This window comes from Dipodomys merriami, unplaced genomic scaffold (assembly GCF_024711535.1).
Source record: "Dipodomys merriami isolate MVZ:Mamm:240054 unplaced genomic scaffold, mDipMer1.0.p SCAF_60, whole genome shotgun sequence".
NCBI lineage: Eukaryota > Metazoa > Chordata > Mammalia > Rodentia > Heteromyidae > Dipodomys > Dipodomys merriami.
In genome coordinates, this window is record NW_027206180.1 from 3,180,636 (window position 1) to 3,201,279 (window position 20,644).

Genomic DNA, 20,644 nt, shown 5'->3' on the forward strand with positions numbered 1-20,644 from the left:
TCCAGTCTACAGATTGAGAGACAGAAGCTCAGAGAAGACGAGAAAGTCATCTGAAGGACAGGGAAATCCCAGAGCCAAATGTGGCCTGACTCCAGGCCCCTTCCCCTGCACCACCTCTAACGTGTGTCCCATGACCTCTGCCCCAACTACGGTGACACACAATTGAGCATTGGCCTGATACAGAGATAACAACCATACATTCTGCATAATTTAGTATGGAAAAGAGTAAACTAAATTCCGATCAAACTCAGCCCACTACCCAAAGAGGGAGAGGCTTAGCCAGGTCTCAGAGTTGGGTACAAACACCCACAAAGTAGGAGCTGTAATGTGAGACTGTGCAGAAGAGCGCTGGAAAGAATGCAACAGAACTGTCAGCAGGTGGTTAGTGCAAAGCAGCTCAACCCAGGCAGTGAGGAGACAGACCACTCATTCGGCTGTTTTCTATAGCCAGAATTACATCACCTTTTGCTAATCCTAGGAAGGCATCTAATTGTAGGAAAGCATTTGGTTTGGTATTTTAACTATCTCCCTGGAACAAAATGGCGCCAGCAGTCCTGAGCCAGGGAGCGCAGCCTGCATGCATCACAGTAGATGGGGCAAGGACATGTATGAAGGGCAAAATGGACTTGGGTGGGAGGGCGCATATAACACACCCACGCTGTGTGCTGCACAGTCACAGCAAGGCAGGTTCGGTGGCAACCCAACAGAGGTTCTCTGCCAGTGACTGCCCTCTGACTGAAATAAACCCAGTGGATAATACACATATTGTCCCACTGACTCAATGCTCCTGGCGACACACTCCAAAGAAACCCGTGTCCACAGATGCGCTGGCTCCAGATCACTTCAGCAAGCCACATGCTTCACTACTCCCTCCTGCCAGAAGCTTTGCACTCCAGTCACACAACAGCTGTCTGTCCCTCTGCATAGGTGGGTGGCTGGGAGGGAGCTGAAGGGAAGGCCGTGGCTCGGCACTGTGGGTAGCTGGCCTTCCTCAGTGGTAGCCCCGTTCAGGGCAGGGGTGGAAAGGACCCAGACCAACGCTACACAGTGGGAAGCAGACAGGAACCCTGGAGGAATAGCGCGTGCTGGCACCAGTGTTTAGTTTCTTTTCCCCCACACAAAGTCTCCCTGGCTATAGTCACGCATGTGTGGCCAGCTTCGGCAAACAGAGACGCGATTTCGAAAGCTAACCAGATGTGGGGCCAATTGCCAGTGGACTTCCAGTCTTGATCATGTGTCAGCTAAGAGTCCACAGGAGGCTCCACCGCTCTCCACCTTCATGCTATTACCTTCTAACCTTTCCCAATCCTTCCACCCGCCTTCCAGTAACTTTTAAGCAAAGCAATACACAGAGCTCAAGACTCCTTCCATGCAAACAGTGAGAAAGGGAGGAGCAGGGGGTGAGGGTGGTGTGTGCACTGGAGAACCATCTAGAATCCCAACGTTTCATAGCACACGCCTCCTCCCCAAGCTGGCCCCATGACTCGCCACAAAGCCAAGCTGCCTTTCCTCTTGCAGATAACTAAGCAGAATTCATTATGTGGCTGGACAGCCACGACAAGCCCTTCCTCCAGCCAGCAGCCCTTCCCACCCAGGGCTGCTCATGTTGGTGCAGCATCTAATCTATTATGATTTACTGGAAGGCCTGAGCTCACATTTGGTTTCTATTAACATTACTTTTATGTTAAAATTGTCTTAGAAGGAAAAAAAATCTATTGGAAAGAGACTCATTCAGGGGCCTGCTTGTGGGTAAGGATCTGTTGCCTAACCAGGAAACCAGCCAGTGAACTACCACCACCACCACTACCTAATGCCAGGACAGGAAACAGCTCCTCCACTAGGTGGCATTCCCAGGACCTAGGTCCTGGGGGAGGAAGGACTTTCCAGTTCTTTAAACCTGCTCCATAGCCTATACTGGTCTGGTCACTAGCTGTCCAGAGGTCCCGGCCCTCCCCCACATCCCTCCCACTCAAGCCTAGTAGAACACCCCATCCCTATTCTCTCTCTCTCTCTCTCTCTCTCTCTCTCTCTCTCTCTCTCTCTCTCTCTCTCTCTCGGTCCCCCCTGTTGGTAAAGGGCTCCAGCCACGCTGCAGGTTCAGCAGTGTGTCCTCCTTCTCCCTTAGCCCACAGCCAGCCCCTCAGCACAACATGGCCCCAGCTCCAAAACCTACCCCAGATTCTTGCAGTTCCCTCAACTCAGCTGCCAACACCCTAATCCCATCTACATTATCTCCTGTCCTGCGGGGATTACTGCAGCAGCTGCTAACGAGTCTCCAGCTTCCCCTCTTTTGTAACCACGCACCAGCCCCCTTTCATGTGCCCTCCATCTAACAGGCAAGGGTCCTTTAAAAGCTTTCATCTGGCAGGGCGCTGAGGGCTCATGCCTATCATCCTAGCTACCCAGGAGGCTGAGATCTGAGGATTACAGTTTGAAGCCAGCCTGGGCAGGAAAGCCCCCCCCCCCCCCCCCCCCCCGCCGCTCCGCAAAATACTTAGCTCCAATTAATCAGCAAAAAGCCAGAACTGTGGCTCAAGTGACAGAGTGCCAGTCTTGAGTGAAAAAGCCACGGGACAGTCATCCAGGTCCTGAGTTCAAGCCTCAGTACCACCAGAAAAAAAAAAAAAAAACAAGTAAAAATTTCCATCTGATTATGTTACTTCCACATTTAGAAATCAAATTTAACTTCCTTTGCTTGACTTCAAGGCCCTTTCTGATCTGGTTCCCCACACACCTGCTCAAGCTTTACTTTCTGCTCCTCTCCACTCCAGGACTTAGTCTGTACTGCTCCCACTGCATGGAGCACTTTGCCCAGCACTCTGCAGAGTTGGCTCCTTTTGCACTCTGGGCCTTGTTTGGGATATTCCTGTCTGGAGCAGCCTGCTCTGAGCCCCCTGGCTAGTAACTGTGCCCCACCTGAGTTCCAGTGTCTCCTCCTGGCTCCTCCCTGTTGCTTTCCTTCTTCCTTTTCCCACTACCCTCTTCCTCTTCTTGACACTTGAACAGAGTCATCAGTCAATAGTCTTATTCCAGGGACTACAACGGTGCACAGAGCAAGAGGTCTCGGCAGAAGCTCGCTAAATGACAACATAGCCTTTCCATGTCACCGTCCACACCTCCCATCATGCCCATCACATCACACCAGTCACTTCCTAGTCCCGCTAGCCCTCACAGGCCTCACACAGTTTACAGGGACACAAGTGACACCCACTGCCCATGCATGCTCCCTCACAGGCTGGCTCCTGGAGCGGCCAGCCTGTGCTGGTAAATGGACCCCACCCCAGACGACCCTGTGCCCCCTCTCCCTCTGCTCCAGGCCAGTTTTTCTTTAAACTTCCTGGCCTTTTCTTCCCAGCTCCCAGACCATCGGCCCAGGCATCCTGAGGAGGCCGGACCACTCCTGTGGGCAGGGTCTACCCCTGCCCCCAGGCACACATCCTCTGCACTGAGCAATCACCATGTAGGGCTGGTCTAGCAGCCCAGGCTGAGAACACGGCCTACAAACAGTGAGCTCTAGTACATCCAGTACATCGCTCAGGAACAACCTGACAGTCTTTTAGAACCAGAGCAGATTTCTGACAACAAAGGTGACAAATACTGACCCAGGAGCCTACACAAAGAGCCCTACACAATATTCAGAGCAGCTTTATCCCTAATGATGAAAATCTAGAGATGGCCACAGCCCATTCACAGAAGCACAGGTGGCTGGATACAGGAGCTGGATGCGTTCAGACTATGAAATATGGCTCAATAATAGAAAAAAATGAACATATACACATGGGTGAATCTCAAAATAATAAAGTAGACTGAAAGAAGCTATTCCCACACCATCTTTTGAAGAACACAGGACAAAATGGCATGAACTGCTCTGATGAGGACAGCAGGACACACAGGTGGAGGGAAGAAGTAAGTGTGTCACACTATGTTCTTTAGAGCTGATCAACTTCATTTTCATGGTCAATGACTTAAGAGTAAATACTTAGCTGTGCTGAGTACATTTTAATGTCTCTAGCCACAGGCTGTCTCAGTACCACCGCCCCGCCCCCAGCCAGCTCAAGGAAAATGCCTGTAATGACACTGGCACTGTGGCTCATTGCTTGCCAGGGGATGGCAGATATCCCATAACTGGCAGTGGAACCAGGCAGGGCAAACACCAGGCTGTTCCCTGGAGTGGGCAGGGAGGGTGACGGGGCCTGGTGACTGTAAGGTGTGCTGACTCCTGGCCACACGGCCACAGCAGGGGAAGCCAGAGAGCAGCCCTGTCTTCAGAGAGGAAGCTACGCTTCCAGTCAGGTCTATTTCAGCCCCAAACCCACAGCAAGAGCACCGAGGTATAAATAGCAACACCAAGGTTGCGCGCAGGCTGATTCCACTTCTGATGTTAGGAGGGTGGTCGCTGACTGAGTCAGTCGGAGAGCGTGGGGTTGGCAGAAGCCACAGTGTGAAGCCAGCTTCTCTGGGTCACACAGCTACTTCCTATCCATTCCCCATCTTGCCTGCACCACCGATTCCTGTGGCTTCATTTAAGACACTGTGACAAGTCCAACCTGAAGGCCACAGAGTGCCCACCCACCCCCCACCCCCGCCCCCGGCCCCGGCCCCGGCCCCGGCACACAGCAGAGGCAGGGGCTCCCAAGCTCAGGGTCCCTGGCGGAACAGGGCAAAGGCACACCTACCTTTGTTATGAGACATGGCATAGAGGAGGCAGAGCACGAAGAGGGCATGGTAGTCATCATCAGGGCTGTCCAGGGCATGGTACACCATATCCAGGAAGGGTCTGGAAGAGAGGGGCATGCCTGAGCCTCTTGGTACAAAGTATATATCTCTCCCTCCTGCTTGTTCCAGGTGCCCTTGCTTTTCACAGCTGGGGCTCCAAGGCCTCCACGCTTCAGAGAGTTAGCACAGGGGCAGTTAACACAAATGGAAAATGTCTATGGAGGGAAACTGACCAATGAAATAGATCACGTATTCACTCAACAATCATTTATCTATGGGGGTGGGGGGGCAACAATATGAAAGCCTTGCTCTTCACACTCCCATGCCACCTGGCAAAGAACACATAATCACTTAAAGGGGTGCCACAAGAGAATGAGCAAAAGAGGGCAGCGTGAGACACCAACACCATAAAATAAGTTACATAATAACATGAGCAAGTTTAAGAATGTGGGCCCCAAGGCCAGACATAATAGCTCATACCTGTAAGTCCCAGCTCTTGGTGGGAGGATCATAGTTCAAGGCTACCAGGGGACAAAAAGTTAAGAGACCCTCATCCCAACTAGTAAGTTGGGCATGCTGGAAGGTGCCTGCCATCATCTTAGCTAGATAAGATGTCAAAACAGGATGACTGCAGACTAGGCTGGCCTGGGGAAAACAATAAGAGACCATACACGAAAAATAACTACATCAAGAAGGAAGGGAGGTATGGCATGATTGGCAGAATGCCTATCTAGCAAGTATAAGTCCTTCAAAACCCAGTATTGTGAAAACAACAACAACAAGCAAAAAACAGAAACAATGACAAAGAAAATCAAGCACCCTAGAGCCAGACTGCTTGGGACCTAATTCTGATTTGGCCTCCTCTTAGCTGCAAACCCTCTGGCTAGTACTTGTCTCCCAAGTATGAAAGCATCAGAAGCGGGCAGGTGACTGAGGAGACTCAGGGGCGGGGCCGACGGGCAGTCACTTGGTGTAGGCTGGACACTGAGAAGGGGAGAAGGGCCAGGACCTGGCAGCTGCTTGTCTCCCTGCTAGCTTTAATGTTCCAAGGTCACTTCGCGGTTATGTTTTGACAGGTCATGGCCCGGCAGCTGCTTGGGCCAATGTTCCTTGACCATAAGAATCGATAGCAAGGTGTCTCACCTCCAGAGCTTGGTGGCCAAGAGCTAAACAGTGTCTGGCAGCATCAGAAACCACACATCCCAAATGCTGCCCTTCCAGGCAAGGCCTGGCTGGAAAGACCTCAACACACGCTAGTGGGACATGCACAGAGCAGAGAAGGAGGCTGAGATCCTGTGGTCATCTGTGGCTGCTGCTTCTGAGAACCAGGTTGAGGCCAAGAAAGCAAAGCATGCCAGAGAGTGCCCACAGGCACACAGAAGGGTACACAGAGCGCTGTGGTGCGAGCTGTCCACGAGGACTAACAGTGGAGATGGACACCGCTCTGAATCCTCAACTCCGTAATGTACCCTCAGAACAAAATACTCTGACAAGGGAGGAATGTCCAGAAATATAAAAAGCTAAAACAAACACCAAGAGAACAAATAGCCTCATCAATAATAAGTGGGCAAATGAATTGAGCAATTTTCCAAAGAAGTTCACATGGCCAACAAACACAGGAAGAAATGTTCAACATTCTTAGCCGTAAAGGATATGCAAATCAAATCTACATTGAGATTCTGCCTCAGCCCAATCAGAATGGCCATCATCAATAACACAGAAGTAATTCAAGTTAGGGGGCAGGAGAAAGAGGGACCCTTCCACACTGTTGACGGGAATGTAAACTAGTGTAGCCACTACGGAAATTAGAGTGGAATTTCCTCAAAAAACTAAGAATTGCCTTATGATCCAATGATACTACTCCTGAACACAGATCTGAAGAAATACAAGTCAGCCTGCGACAGAGACGCCTGCACACCCAGGTGTAAAGCAGCACTATTCCCTACAGCCAAGCTATGGAACCAGATTGTGTGTCCACCTATCAGCTAATAAAAGGAGAAAGAAAATGTGGTCCATATACACAATGGAATATTATTCAGCCATAAGGAAGAATGAGATTATATCATTCCCAGGAAAAGGATAGAACTGGCTATCCTCACAGTAAGCGAAATAAACCAGACTCAGGAAAACAAAACATGGCATTTTGCATGTACATTCTCATTCTCCCCTCCCCCCCCCCGCCCTTGGTGGGACTAGGGCACACTCGGGAGCTCCCACAGGAGAGGTCCCTGTGGGGGTCTGTGTAGGTGGGCCACATGACAGGTGAGGAAACAGCCCTGGAATGAAGAGGCCCTGGAACAGCTAATGGCCGGCTGACAGGTGGTCCTCTCTGAGGCGGAGCAGAACCCAATCTGGCAGGCCTACCGACTCTACCCTGGAGCTTACCTGCTCCACTGCACGTTCTCAGAGCAGGTGGCGGCTGCGCTCTTCTCCTCATCCGTGGTGTTCTGCTCCTGCATCGAGGTGCTGGCAGCCAGCTCTGAGAGCTTGCTCCGCTCCATGATCACCATCTCGATCTCTGCAAGCAAACGTAGAGACTGGCTAAACCCAGAGCCCCACAGAGCCAGATTTACAGATTCATGTGCAAGATGAAGCACGCAGAAACCGCTCCTGTCATGTCAAGTTCAGCAGCAGGGCCTGAATGCCAGTGCCACGCAGAGGGAGAAACAAGACTTGCTGTTCATTTTGGCAACGTCTAGACGTGTGGCTCGGCCTTTGACAACAAAACACAAATTGCTTTCATTTGCATTATATGTGGTTTTAAAAAGGTAGTTTACTTTATGGGTGCCATATTTCCTTCCCAAATGATTGAAGTCGCTTTCAAGGCGTGATGTGTGGCTTATTAATAAGACAAATCCATCAGAAGTATTCTGAAGCTGTTTACACTTTGCAAAGCCACACCTCCTGCTAGCTGTGAAGGACATCACCTTTGGGCCCTTGCTACATTCCAGAAGGCAATCACCTTCACACCTTGACCAGCCTAGGATGCCATTCATTCAAATGTGATTCCTCTTTGGTCGGAGAAGCAACAGGCATGACCTCCAAATTTAGGTGTCCTGTCTTCTCTGACAGCAGGGGAAGGCAGGAGAGAAGCCTTTGTAGGAACTTAAGCGAAGGGGAAGGGAGCTGCTGGGAGCTGCCAGGAACTCAGGCGAGGCCAGGCTGTGACTGGCTTTGGAACCAGTTGCAAGGTGTGGGTAATGCAACAAGGATGGAATATGCTAGGGATTTGCAGGCTCCTGCCCTTAGATTACAGTCACCTACCACACTGCAGGAGACTGAACTGGAGTGGGTTTCTGGGCAAGGCATTTGTCAGAGGATACATCCTTGTTTACCTCAATCTGTCTTTGCATCTGATTACAGGCACTAGAAGCTGACAGCCCACATCTCCCCTTCACCTCTCCCACCATTCACAAACACACACTTACCTCCCTCATTACTAGAAAAATGGGGCCTGCCCTCCACCGAGGGCCTCAGCTACTACTTGGTGCTCTCATGTTAAGCTAAATGCTGCAGTGTGGAGATTCTCATAATGCCACACAAGGACTGGACCTCAGGAAAGCCTTCTTCCAGTTAGATGAGGCAGAGGGAAGAGAACTTGCCTCGAGTCACCCAGCTGCTCAAGGACAGGGCCAGGATTTAGACTCCAACTTCCCAACAATAAGTCCCTCAATCTGAATACAGACAGGCGTTTCAAGATATATGAGGCTAAGTTCCATTTCATTGTAGTTGAGACTTTTTTTTAAAGAAAAGAGGGGGTGGAAAACCCAGATACTATAGTTCACACCTATAATCCTAGCTATTTGGAATGCTGAGAGTGGAATAACGGGTCTCAAGAATAGCCTGCAAAAAGTTTAAGACCCTGCCAGGTGCCGTTGACTCACACCTGTAATCCTAGCTACTCAGGAGGCTGAGCTCTGAGGATCGCAGTTCAAAGCCAGCCCAGGTAGGAAAGTTATTGATGAGATTCATCTCCACTTAACCACCAGAAACTGGAAGTGGCGCTATGACTCAGTGGTAGAGTGCTAGCCTTGAGCTGAAGAGCTCAGGGCCAGTGCCCAGGCCCAGAGTTCAAGCCCCATGACCGACCAAAAAAAAAAAAAAAAAGACCTCCATTCAACCAATATAAAAAGTGAGGCATAAGAGTGTGCACTTCATTCCAGCTATGCAAGAAATATAAATAGGAGGATCACTAAATAGGAGGATCACAGTCAAGCTAGCCCCAGCAAAAAGTGAGACCTTACTGGAAAGAATAAGAGCAAAAAGGAATGGGGGTGTGGCTCAAGTAAGTAGAGCACCTGCCCAGCAAGTGCAAAGCCCTGAGTTCAAAAGCAAAGCGGAAGGTCTAAACTCCCAGGGATCCCTCAATCTCTGCTGACTTTACTCATACCTTTGCTGGAATTCCAGATAAAGAACAGTCTCTGAAGGTCAGGCTCAGGCTGAGCAATGAATACCTACTCATTCCAAGGCAAAAAATAAAAGCCCATCCCTATTGGTTTGAAAGATTCAATCTCTAGCCTCGGGTCTGCTGATTAAGTTACGGCTCTAAGTAAATCAAAAGGAGGCTGTCCTTCCAGACTGAAGGGCGAGCAGAGTGGGAGACTGCACACTCCCTGGCATGTCTGCTTCCTGGGCGGAGCTTGCGCTTCTTTGGTTACAGAGGCTTTGACACCCCTCTTGCTCCTTTTAATATTCCACTTCGGCAGACTTAGGGCCCTGTGATTTTTGTGGTTTCAGAATGAATCACCTATTCTTGGGACTGACAGAGAGCACATTTCTTTGCACCCTAGGGATGGGAGTAGATGGATTAGGGGCACACACTCATCTCATACAACTTTCTTGTCTGTGCTTAAATGTGGAGGAGGTGTAATTTCTGGGTGCTGTATTTGTTTTATAAAAAATAACCCCACAAAACATTAATGCCATATTCAATACAGATCATTGCAAAACTGTCTTGTGACCAAGTTTTTTTTTTTTCTTTTGAGATAGGGTCTTGATAGCTATATCTGTATCTGTCAATCTGTAGATAGTCTACAGATAGATAACCAAGCCCAGAATGCTTCCTGTCTCTCAAGGGCAGGGATTACAGGCTGATGCAACTACACCTAGCTTACTCTTTTTTTTTTTTTTTTTTGGTTGGTTGGTTTTGAACTCAGGGCCAGGGTGCTATCCCTGAGCCTCTTTGTGTTCAAGGCTACTACTCTCCCACTTGAGCCACACTGCCACTTCCAGTTTTTGAGTGGTAAATTGGAGATAAGAGTCTCATGGGGACTTTTCTGACCAGGATGGCTTCAAACTGCAATCCTCAGATCTCAGCCTCCTGAGTCACTAGGATTACAGGTCTGAGCCACCAGTGCCTGGCTTACTTTATCTTTTTAAGTAGACAGTGTATTACAGGAATGGAGGTAGCAGAGGTAGGGAAAGATTAGTGCCAGCACCTCTTTACATAAGAGTCTGTCCCAATGGGCTGAATATCATTCACTTCAACACAGTAAGGGGGAAGGTGCCTGGCGTCTCCCAGGAGGGAGCACCCACAACACAGTGCCTCGATACCCATGCCCTGGTTTCTGATACTGGCGCCTCACATGATTAAAGGATCGGCCACAGGGCCCTGATGCAGGTGTGGCTAACAGCCACACAGGAACGAACAGCTCTGGGGTGGAGGTGGGGGGCTAGAGGGATGTGGGGGAGACAACACTCCATTGCACCTCAAGCCTAAGACCAAGAGATCAGAGATATTTCAGAAAGCTCCAAAATGCAGTGCTGCTGCCTGGCAGCATGCGGCCCACAACAGCTGCGTACGTAGCTGTGGAGCCATGTAGGAAGATGACAGGCCCATCATGTTTTACACTGATTAATATATTCAAGAAATGACAATGACGGGGGAGGGGGGGAGTGTCACTGAAAGCCATGCTTGTCTGAGTTCTGAGGTCAGCAACAGGCCCAAAAACAAGCCCCTTGGGAAATTCTAGGGCCCTGCTTTGGGAGCTGGATGACCCGCCTCCCTGCCCCATCCCCTGCAAGTGGAAGCAGGGCTCAGCACCAGGGAGCCCATCCCAACCCAGCAGCCTTGCTGAGCTGGCCTGCAGCCCCTGCATCCTGGGACAGGGACACTGGGCTCACTGGAAATCCTCTGGGGCCAAGCCTGCCCTGTCCATGCTTCAGTTAGTCACAGCTAAGGTCTGGCTAGACAGCAGCCCTTAAAAGGGCTGGAATGAAAATAGGCACATCTTTCCAAGACAGAATGGACAAGAACATAGTGTACAAGATGAAGTAAAGCTGTCCACTTTGCCCCCTGCGTGGCCATGCACTGACTAAATTGAGCTTAAACACTCCACCTTTCTTCCTGGTTAAGAAGCACCATAAAATGACTCGCAGAAGCACACGAGTATGATTTACCTACCTTGTGTTTGTCCCTCAACTTCCCCACCAAAGGGACAGCTTTTGGCAAAGGTTGCTCAGGCCAAAAATGAGCTCCTAGGCCAAAATGCTAACTGCTTACTGAACAGGAATCAAAGCAGGCTAGGGAAGTCAGCAGCAAGAAGAGACTATGAGGCACCGGGGCCAAGTCTTGGTCACATTTATTGACATGTAAGCATGGCATTTGCTGACATGGGCTAAGAAAATAAATCCTAATAGCCAGGCATCATTAGCTCACGCCTGTAATCCTAGTTACTCAGAAGACTGAGATCTGAGGATCACAGTTCAAAGCCAGCCCTGGAGAGAGTCTATAAGACTCCTATCTCCACCTAATCACCAGAAACCCGGAAATGGCGCTGTGGCTCAAAGTGGTAGAGTGCTAGCCTTGAGCGAAAAAGCTCAGGGACAGCTCCCAGGTCCTTAGTTCAAGCCCCATGGCTGACAAAAAGAAGATCCTAACAGGGCCTGAGAGTGGGGACAGCAGGGGCATGTCCTGGTTTGTCTAAGGCAAAGGGTACCCCAGTCTGTGCTTCAACTTCAGAAGCCCTGTGATGAGGCTTCAGACTCACTACTACCAGCCTAGCGCTGACGGGGCTCCATGCCCCACAGCCCCGCAGGCCACAGCCAGGCTGCTCAGGAGAGGATGCACCTGTCCCATTGTGGGTGGCTAGACCTCCAACGTATGCTTGGTGCCCCTTTGCCACATCATCACCACTACCACCATCACCACCACCACCACTACCACCACCACCACCACCACCACAACCATTCCCCCTGCCCCAAGCTGCAGCCAGAGGTACCGTGTGTGGGCTGTTAACCTGGTCCATGACTTGGGCATCTGGCTGGTTCAAGTACATTTCCTGCCAGCACAAATGCTATCTAGTTCAGGCAGTATCGTTTCAGAATGTGAGCCTGTGGATCCCAGGCAGAGCAAAAAAGGAAGGAAGGGCCCTGCCAACCTAGTGTGCCTAAGCTGTACAAGTGTGCCTCCCTCACACACGGGGGAAGCGGGGGACTGTGTGCACCTGACTCCATGAAAGCCAGATCTGTTCCAATAGGTAATTTCATTAAATGTGGCCTCTTCCCACAGTGCATGGGTGCGTATCAATAAAGATGAGTGAAGATGGTGACGGTAATGATGAGAGGTAGTTGCATAATAAATACCTAGAGAGCATGCAGTATAGGCCAAGCTCTGTGCTGGGCAGAGCAGGTGTATTCTTTCATTAATTCTCTGCAGAGCACCACAAAGTGGGGACCCTTGTGGCCCTCTTCGTACTGACAGGAAGCCTTGCTCCAGGCCCCCACCTGACCAGGATGGGTTTGGCCCTAGACCTGCTGGGACCGCCCCCAGCTGCCTCTGAATGGCTGCGCTGTCTAGGATGAGGTACACTGGTGGGCAGCGGGCACGAGTGGAAGCACCCACAGGGTACACGTGGGGCAGAAGTGACAGAGGACACAGACGGCAGCCGGTGGCTACAGCGGCGGGGTGCAGGGTGCTGTTCTTGGGTGCACTCACCTTCGCGCTCCCCACTCGTCTTCATGCCTTTTGAACCACCCTCTGTACCTTTAGCCTTCTCGGAGTCTTCCTGGCCATCCTCGGGGGGCCCTTTCTCCTCATCTTCTTCCTCCCCAACATTTTTGTAGTTGGGTCTTTTTTGCACCCGCCTCTTGCCCTTGTGCTTGTTCATCTCAAGGGACCGCTCAAGCGTCTCGGTGGGTTTAATGAAGCACCGGATGCTGGGCTTGGTCTAGGACAGTCCAAGAAAAGCAACAGATGAAGTGGAAGGCACGGCTCTCCCTGGATGCTAGGAGGCCGCCCGGGAAGTCATGCTCAAACCGTGGCCCTGGCTTAGCGCTGAGATGACCAACATCACTGTCACCATCAAATGACCAGCCGCCCCCTCCCTTCTTATGCCAGTGCTGAGCTCTGAACTCAGCTGTCCCTTTGCTCTTTTACTCAAGGTTGGCACTCTATCACCTGACCCACACCTCTACTTCCAGCTTTGTAGCAGTTAATTGGACTTTTCTGCCCATGCAGCTTTTGAGCCTCAATCCTCAGATCTCAGCCTTCTGAGTAGCTGTGATTACAGGTGTGCCCACGCCAGCCACCCTTACCACTCAGTCCTGCAACCAAAATGTTGTCTTTCATCCACCAGAGCTGTGCTCCCAAAGACTAGTTTCCTGCTCTTGCTCTTTCAGAGAGCTCTCACTGCGCATCTATAGTACCCAACCAGACAGCACCAATGTCCCCACATTACAGTGCAGAAGCCAAGCTCTGAGGTCAACATAGCCAGGATGGGAGTGGATGGGATCCAAACTGACATTCCACCTGCACATCTGGCTTTGCTGTCAGACTTAACTTTTTAAAAAAATGTGATAGTGTTAATAAACATTTGTCATTGTTGAAGAACATACATATTGCCAAAAACTTAGTCAAATATGCTGGTGTGTGTGGTATAAAGCAGTTTGGCTCCTCTGGAAAAGTCAAGCAGTGTCTTACATGCTTTACTGCACATGGACTTACTGCACTGACCCAGCAATTCCACTCCCAACTACCTGCCCCAAAGATGAAAACTTTTGTCGCTTGTGTAACAACAACCTGAGTATGAGAGAAAAACATGGGGTGTTCTTCACACAAGAGTATTACCTGAAAATCAAAATGAATTAAGTAATCACATATGCTACAACAGGAATGAGTTTTCTTTTAATGGATGATGTAAAAGACCACATATTGTATGATTCTACAAGTCAAAGGTCCACACATACTGTGGATCAATGCTATCATTAACTTTAAATTTACATTAAGTTCATTTTCTTTATTGGTTGATTGATTGATTGAGGTGGTGGTCTTAGGGAAGAACTCAGGATCTAAGGTTCAATGCTGGATGATCAGTCTACCACTGAGCTACAAAGGAGCTATTGTAGGAATAACTGTGCATTAGTTCAGGAAGAGAACATCAGCATGCTTTGCTATTAAAGGGACAAGAATGACCGCATGGCACACTGCATGCAGTCCCTCCCATGCCAGCTCTCCTTAGAAGGGGAGCCAGGTAAGTACTAGCAGTGAGCAAACACCAGCTCACTCCAAAGCATGTTCTCCCTATTAAACAGAGAGGCTTCAAAGAGCAAACAAATGTCCCATTATTAGGGTTCATTTCCCATATTCCTCTATCTGTCTTTCTTACAGCCATGATATATAAGAATATGGGTCCATTTTAGAGTTGAGAGAATCAGGCTCAGAAGAGTCTGCAGCTATTGAGCCCAAGAGCCAGAATCTGACCAAGTTTGCTTAGCAGCCAGGCCACCACCTTAGTCCTCACCATCTGCTCAGGATGGCAATGAAAACAGTACCCATCATCTAAGGGAGAGGGAAAGAACCCGGAGTGCAGGAGCCTCTCTTCCTCTCCCAAATCAGGGCCTGAGCAGAGGCTTGAGAGCCCTGGATGACCTGAGTGCCCAGTCATTGTTTTTGAACACTCTCCCAGCTGGGTACTCAAGGGAGCACTGGGTGTTTACAAGCTTCCTCCTCACTAAACCCTCCCCTCCCCACTCCCCCTCACACACATACACAGGAGTCTGTCTCCCCTGCAGAGGCCTGGCCCAACTTTCCTCTATCCAAGTGGAATGAATGCACAGGGCCCAGAAATCTGTTGGTTCTTTTTACTTGGAGCAAAGCAGGCAGACACGGTACTGGGAGGGGAGCAGAGCCCACCAGCCTGGTAGCCACACTGGCATCTGATTGTTCCCTGCCTGACTGGAGCCAGCCATTTCTGAGTGCATTGTGATCGTTCTCAAGAGGAAGGGAGTCAGGTGGTTTGGAGTTCTGCTTCCAAACCTAAAATAGACATGCTATATTGCCCAAAATTAAAAAACAAAAATAAGTGTTTCTCCAGGAGCAGAGATTCAGTTCCATATTTAGTGCTCATTTTAAAGTCTAACTACAAGCTTCTGTATGCAGAGGTACAGGCCTGTCATCCCAGGAGCTAGGACAAGAAAAAAAAAAAAAAAATATATATATATATGCAAGAAGACGGTGTTTAGAGAGGAGCAGAGACAAAGGAAATTGATTGTTTAGGGCAGGATTTTGATGGTAGTGCTCTTCTCTTTGCAGACTGGATAATGTTCAGACATCATTTTGTCATTAAGAAAAAAAGTTTTAGAATAAACTTTTCCATTATCCTGATATAGATTATCTATCTTATGAATTTACCCCCAAAGAGTCACCAATTATATTGTGGGGGCCACTGCATGTTGCCAATAAGTGGAGAATGTTCAGGCACACAAATCAATTTTAATAGTGCTCCCAACAAAACCCAATTGGGAGGTGAATTAGCATCCAAATGCAAACATTCATTTTTATTTACCCACTTTGGACTATTCCACCACAAAGATGACAGATAAATTGAGATGGGGTAGTGCTGCTCAGGAAAGGCGGAGGGCGCATTGCAGATGCCAATGACCAGGGCCTGGATCAGAAGCAGGCCGAGCACGCAATGCCTGACAGACATATCCATCAGAGCCCGCTTGGGATCCTGACCGAAGGCAGCCCTGTGTGCTCCTCCCCCAACCTCAACCCAGCAAGGGAGGACTGCAGGATAAAGTGACTCCCTTCCCCCATCACTGCCTTCTCCTGGGGAATCTGAACACATGGCATGCCAAGAGACAGCTGCCAAACGCAGAAAACCTAGACCAACCCTTGAAGACAGACAAGTCCAACAGATGGGTGTAGAAATCCTTCCCTAAACTATGTGGGCTCCACTGTGCAGGATAAATGGCAGAACTGAGAGAAAGACAAAGGGCTCGGGCCATCAGAGAGCTCCGATCCCCAGAGCAGCTCATCAACCTTGTCAGAAACATGGGGTGAGTAATTCTGGCCTCTGAGAACCCAGGAGCGTTCTTTCAGGCTAAGACCACAGCTCATGGGGTCACCTGGAGCTGGTGTCCTTGGTGACAGTGGCAGTGTCCTTGGACAGAAGTACTGGCCAGTTCTCCAGGCAGCAGCCGCCGCAGCAGTGTGAGCCTCTGGGAGGCCAGTGTGGTACTGGGCCACTGTGTGGCCTCTCCAGCCAGCCACTAAAAGACACTGCTCAGGACAGAGCAGCCGAGGGTGGGGGGGACAGTGCTGTGCACCTGTGCTCCCCTCACGGACTTCTCAACTCCTCCCTAGGGGAGGAAGGAAAGCAGTGGCTGCTAAGAAACCAGGAAAAAGGGCCTGAGGGCACCAGGCAGACCCCCTCGGGGAAAATCAAATAAAGAACCGGAATAGGGAGAAAGAAACTGGTGGCCACAGTGGGCTGGAAAGGGAAGGGGAGGCTGCTTGGCCTTGGGGATCTGTGTGGATGGGCACGAGCTGTTGTGACGAGAAAAACCAGGCTGAGGAGAAACCTTCTCAGGTTCCCCAGGCTCCTGGTGTTCACACAGCTCTGCTGAGGGATTACCACAGGGCAAGCAGACATCAGACAGACAAACGTGGGTGACGCACGGGGGCGTGTTACACGAGCCAGTGAAACAAAGTCCAAACACATCCAGAATGCACAACAGCACAGCATCAGAGAGGGGACTGAGAATGAACCCCAAGAGGCAACGGGCACATCCAGGTCAACATCTGTACTCTGAGACAGGAAGCCCTTCCGTCCGAGTCCTTATACCACCTGCTGCCAGCCAGCCAGCCAGCCAGCAGTGACGGATCTGCACTTCCTGGGATTAAGCAGGGTGGATAAGTCAGCAGGCACAGAGGGCACACAGTGTGTGAAGTTCCACGTCACCCAACGCTGCTATTGTCTCTGATGAGACAACAGCTTTGCCTTGGAGGTGCCTCCAAGGGAAGCACTGTGTGTTTCCATCAGTCCAGCCCCCGGCTCAGCAGCCAAGGGAGGAAGGCCTCAAACTGGGAGGGTGAGGGCACCGCACAGCCTCAGAAGCTGTGATTCCTGTTACAGTAACATCTATGACATGCACACTGGGTGCCAGGTGCAGAATAAGCAGCACGCCCAGCATGGAATTCTCACTGCCAACATGAGCCCGTGCAAACACAAGCACAAGTGAACATGAGCACGAATGAACACAAGCACATGGGAAGAAGAGCACAAGAAAGGCAGAGAGGCCTGGAGGTGGAAACTCAGCCCTGGGATCCTAGAAGATGAGCAGCGGGCATCAGAGACACCTCAATGGCTCAGAGTACTAGGCTGCCTCCTATGGTGGCAGGTGGAACGGCACCAAGTATGGGCTCTGACACACCCCCTCCACCGAGGACCTGCAGCAGGCAGCTCCAAAGGCACTCAGAGCCACCACACTAACTGATGTCATTCCCACACTGGCACCTCCTGAGCACCTTGGCAAGCCCCACAATGACGCCATCCCCGCCTCTCCATGGGGGTGGGTGGAAAGCCAGTGCAGGGGGCACACTTCAGTGGTGTGCCAGCCGACCTCTGAGCACAGGTGCACTATAGACATATGCTGGGGGGAAGGTGGGCACGAATACAGAAACCAAGGGAACTCTTTTAGAGACCTGGGACAAAATAAATAAATAAATAAATAAAACAAAACAAAAACTTCTCTATAGAAAAGGATCCTGACAGGCTTGATGACACATGCCTGAAATCCCAGGACTCAAGGTGAAAGCAGGAAGGTCTCAAGTTCAAGATTAGTCAGGGTTACATAGCAAGACTCTACCTCCAAAAAAATAAAAAATACAAATAGTAGCTGAGTGCTGCAGGCTCATACCTGTAACCTTAGCTACTCAGGAAGCTGAGATTTGAGAATCACAGTTTGAAGCCAGCCTGGGCAAGAAATTTCATGGACTCTTATATCCACTTACGCAGCAAAATGCCGGAAGGAGAGCTGTGGCTGAAGTGGTACAGTGCTAGTCTTGAGCAAAAAAACTAAGGGATGGCATCCAGGCCCTGAGTTCAAGTCCCAGTATTGGCACAAAATGTAAAAATAAAATAAAATAAAGAACCCACAGGTAATGAATGATGCATACCCCAAATTTTAATCTATATCCATTTTACAACATTCCCATGTTAGCTTCTTGCGGCTTACCCACAAGAAGCACTCTGTCCCACATTAAGCTGGCAACAAGAATTGCCTTTAAGCAGGAACCACATGATTTTAATGCACAGATGAATTTCAATTAGATGCTTATCTGACCATGCTGATCTGTGTTAAGTTTAACCCTAAATTACAGTCTTTCTGAGTAACTCTGCTCTCCTCTTTGCTTCTCTCTCCAATTTTGGTTGGTTTGGTGAGAGTCTGCTAGTAAAAATGAAGTAATACCAGTAACTTATCTACATATTACGGGAAGGAGAAAGTAGGTTAAAAAAGACCAAGAAACTTAAAACAAGTTTGATCAACCACATCCGAGCCAGGCAGGAAACAATAGGAGACTGTTCTCACTCACAGGGAAGGAAGGTAAATCATACAGGACTATTGTCAAACAAGTCCCAGATGACAAGCACCTTGTCCAAGCCCTTCCCGGATTTCAGCTGCAGGCCTCAGAACACAAGCATCTTTGATGGCAGTGGAAAGGTTGTCCCTGAAAGGAGGGAACTGACAAATGACACTTTCACTTGAGTTACAGCCGCTCCTTCCAGGCCAGAGTCTGGATCTCAGTTCAGGCATTTGCCACAGCCACTGTGGAGGTGTGACCATCCCTGCAAGAGGCCATCAGCAGAAAGGAAAATGTCTGAACCCTTCCTCTGATGAAAAGGTTCAGCTGAGAGGCAGCCAGTGACCTACAATGTGGTTTTGCTCCAGTCTGTATCCATCTGCAGTCCTGCAAGACGCCACCATGAGCCAACTCTGACACAGATTCTGCATCATTTCTTACAGTTGCATGCAAATCCATACTATCTTAGTAAAAATAAATAAATAAATAAATAGGTGTTGCTGGGCAGTACTCAGTAGGCTAAAATCTGAGGATCACATTTTGAAACCAGCCCCCAAAGAAAAGTCTATTAGACTCTTATTTCCAATTACCCACCAAGAAGCCAAAAGTAGAAATGTGGCTAAAGTGGTATAACACCAGCCTTGAGTAAAGAAGCTAAAGGACAGTTCAAGCCCAGTACCAGCACTAAAATAAATAAATACATACATAAATAATATTTGGCAATTCAGAAAATAGGCAATTTGGCAATTGAAGCAAGCAACCTACCAGGCAGGTTCTGGATACTTAAGATTGCTCTTCTCCCCTCTCCCCCAGTGATTGCACCTGCCAGGCAAATGCTGCCTGTCAAGTGATGGCATACAAACTCTTTTGTTTTTTTGTCACTCGTGGGGTTTGAACTCTGGGCCTAGGCATTGTCCCTATGTTCTTCTGCTCTAGGCCAGCACTCTACCACTTGAATCACAGTGCCACTTCCGGTTTTCTGGTGGTTAATTGGAGGTAAGAGTATCACGGACTTTCCTGCCTTGGCTGGCTTTGAACCAGGATCCTCAGATCTCAGCCTCCTGAGTATCTAGAATCACAGCCAAGATTCACTAGCTCCCAGTGTCATACAAACTCTTGCCCAGGTCTTTGATAATTTTTGCCCTTGAGAAAAGGGAAAGATCTTGCCATTGTCTTTCATCTGGGCTGACCTCAAACTTGAGATCTTTCTGCCTGTTTCCTGATTAGCTGGGATTACAGATGGGCCAGAATATATTTTCTCTACACCCTTACCAATGGCCTCCAGAGTCAGGCTTGCTATGCTTGCCAAGTGGGGTAAAGTACCTTGTCCAAGGTCTCCTGAACGGGAGGGCATGTGGGAGGTCTGACCTGGCACTCATTTAGCAGTGCTGGCTTAAGAAGTTGCAGAGGAATAATACTTTTAGCCCAGTAAACACCCAGTCAACCACTCACTGCCCAGACCATGCGCTGTTGCAAGCAGGAGCCTGGAGGCTTCGTTCCAGTTCAACACTGGTCACTGAACCTCGAGGCCAAATCCTCTCACAAACACTTCTCCTTCCCTCCGAGCACGTGGAAGACTTGAGATGGGACATTTATCGGTGCATTAATCTGGAGGTGGGACTTTTATCTGTTCCACATCCACCTCCTATGGGGCTGTAACACACCAGTGATACACTAGAGACAATGATTTGGTATATCCCCACAAAGAACCCAAAGAAAGGGTTTGAAATGAACCAAGACCAGACTAGGCATGAAAGGACTCCTTTGAATTCAGCCCAACCAACCAATGCTACCAAGGACAGAAGGTTTCCAGGAACCTCCCTACAATAGCAAAATGGCCTGGCTAGCCAGCTGCACACCTGAAATACCAGAAGAGCAGGGTACTCCCTGCAATGATGGCCTTGTCTGTAGGATCACATTCCACAAACACACACACACACACACACACACACACACACACACACGCACACAGAGGCACTGGTCCACGGCCCAGCTTGAACACCTGGCTGCTGAGAGACAGCATTATCAAACACTCTGGGATCATCTTGACACATATGCCAAGTCCAGGCTGTAGCCAGTTTAACAAGACATCGTGCTGGCCACAGGAGGGTAGAGGGATGA

General features: G+C 49.6%; 1 protein-coding gene across 6 annotated transcripts in view; it reads right to left on the reverse strand.

Annotated features, from left to right (window-relative positions):
* The window catches only part of Clec16a (C-type lectin domain containing 16A), a 144,042-nt gene that overhangs the window by 95,886 nt on the left and 27,512 nt on the right, over window positions 1-20,644 (reverse strand). For 4 of the 6 annotated variants that reach the window (XM_070003484.1, XM_070003481.1, XM_070003486.1 and 1 more), the window contains exons 10-12: window positions 12,653-12,884; window positions 7,102-7,234; window positions 4,677-4,777 (exon numbers count right to left, since the gene is read on the reverse strand). In XM_070003484.1, coding sequence (XP_069859585.1) covers window positions 4,677-4,777; window positions 7,102-7,234; window positions 12,653-12,884 — 466 coding nt within the window. The remainder of the gene's footprint in view (window positions 1-4,676; window positions 4,778-7,101; window positions 7,235-12,652; window positions 12,885-20,644) is intronic. The other 2 variants (XM_070003485.1, XM_070003483.1) reach the window with 1 other exon arrangement.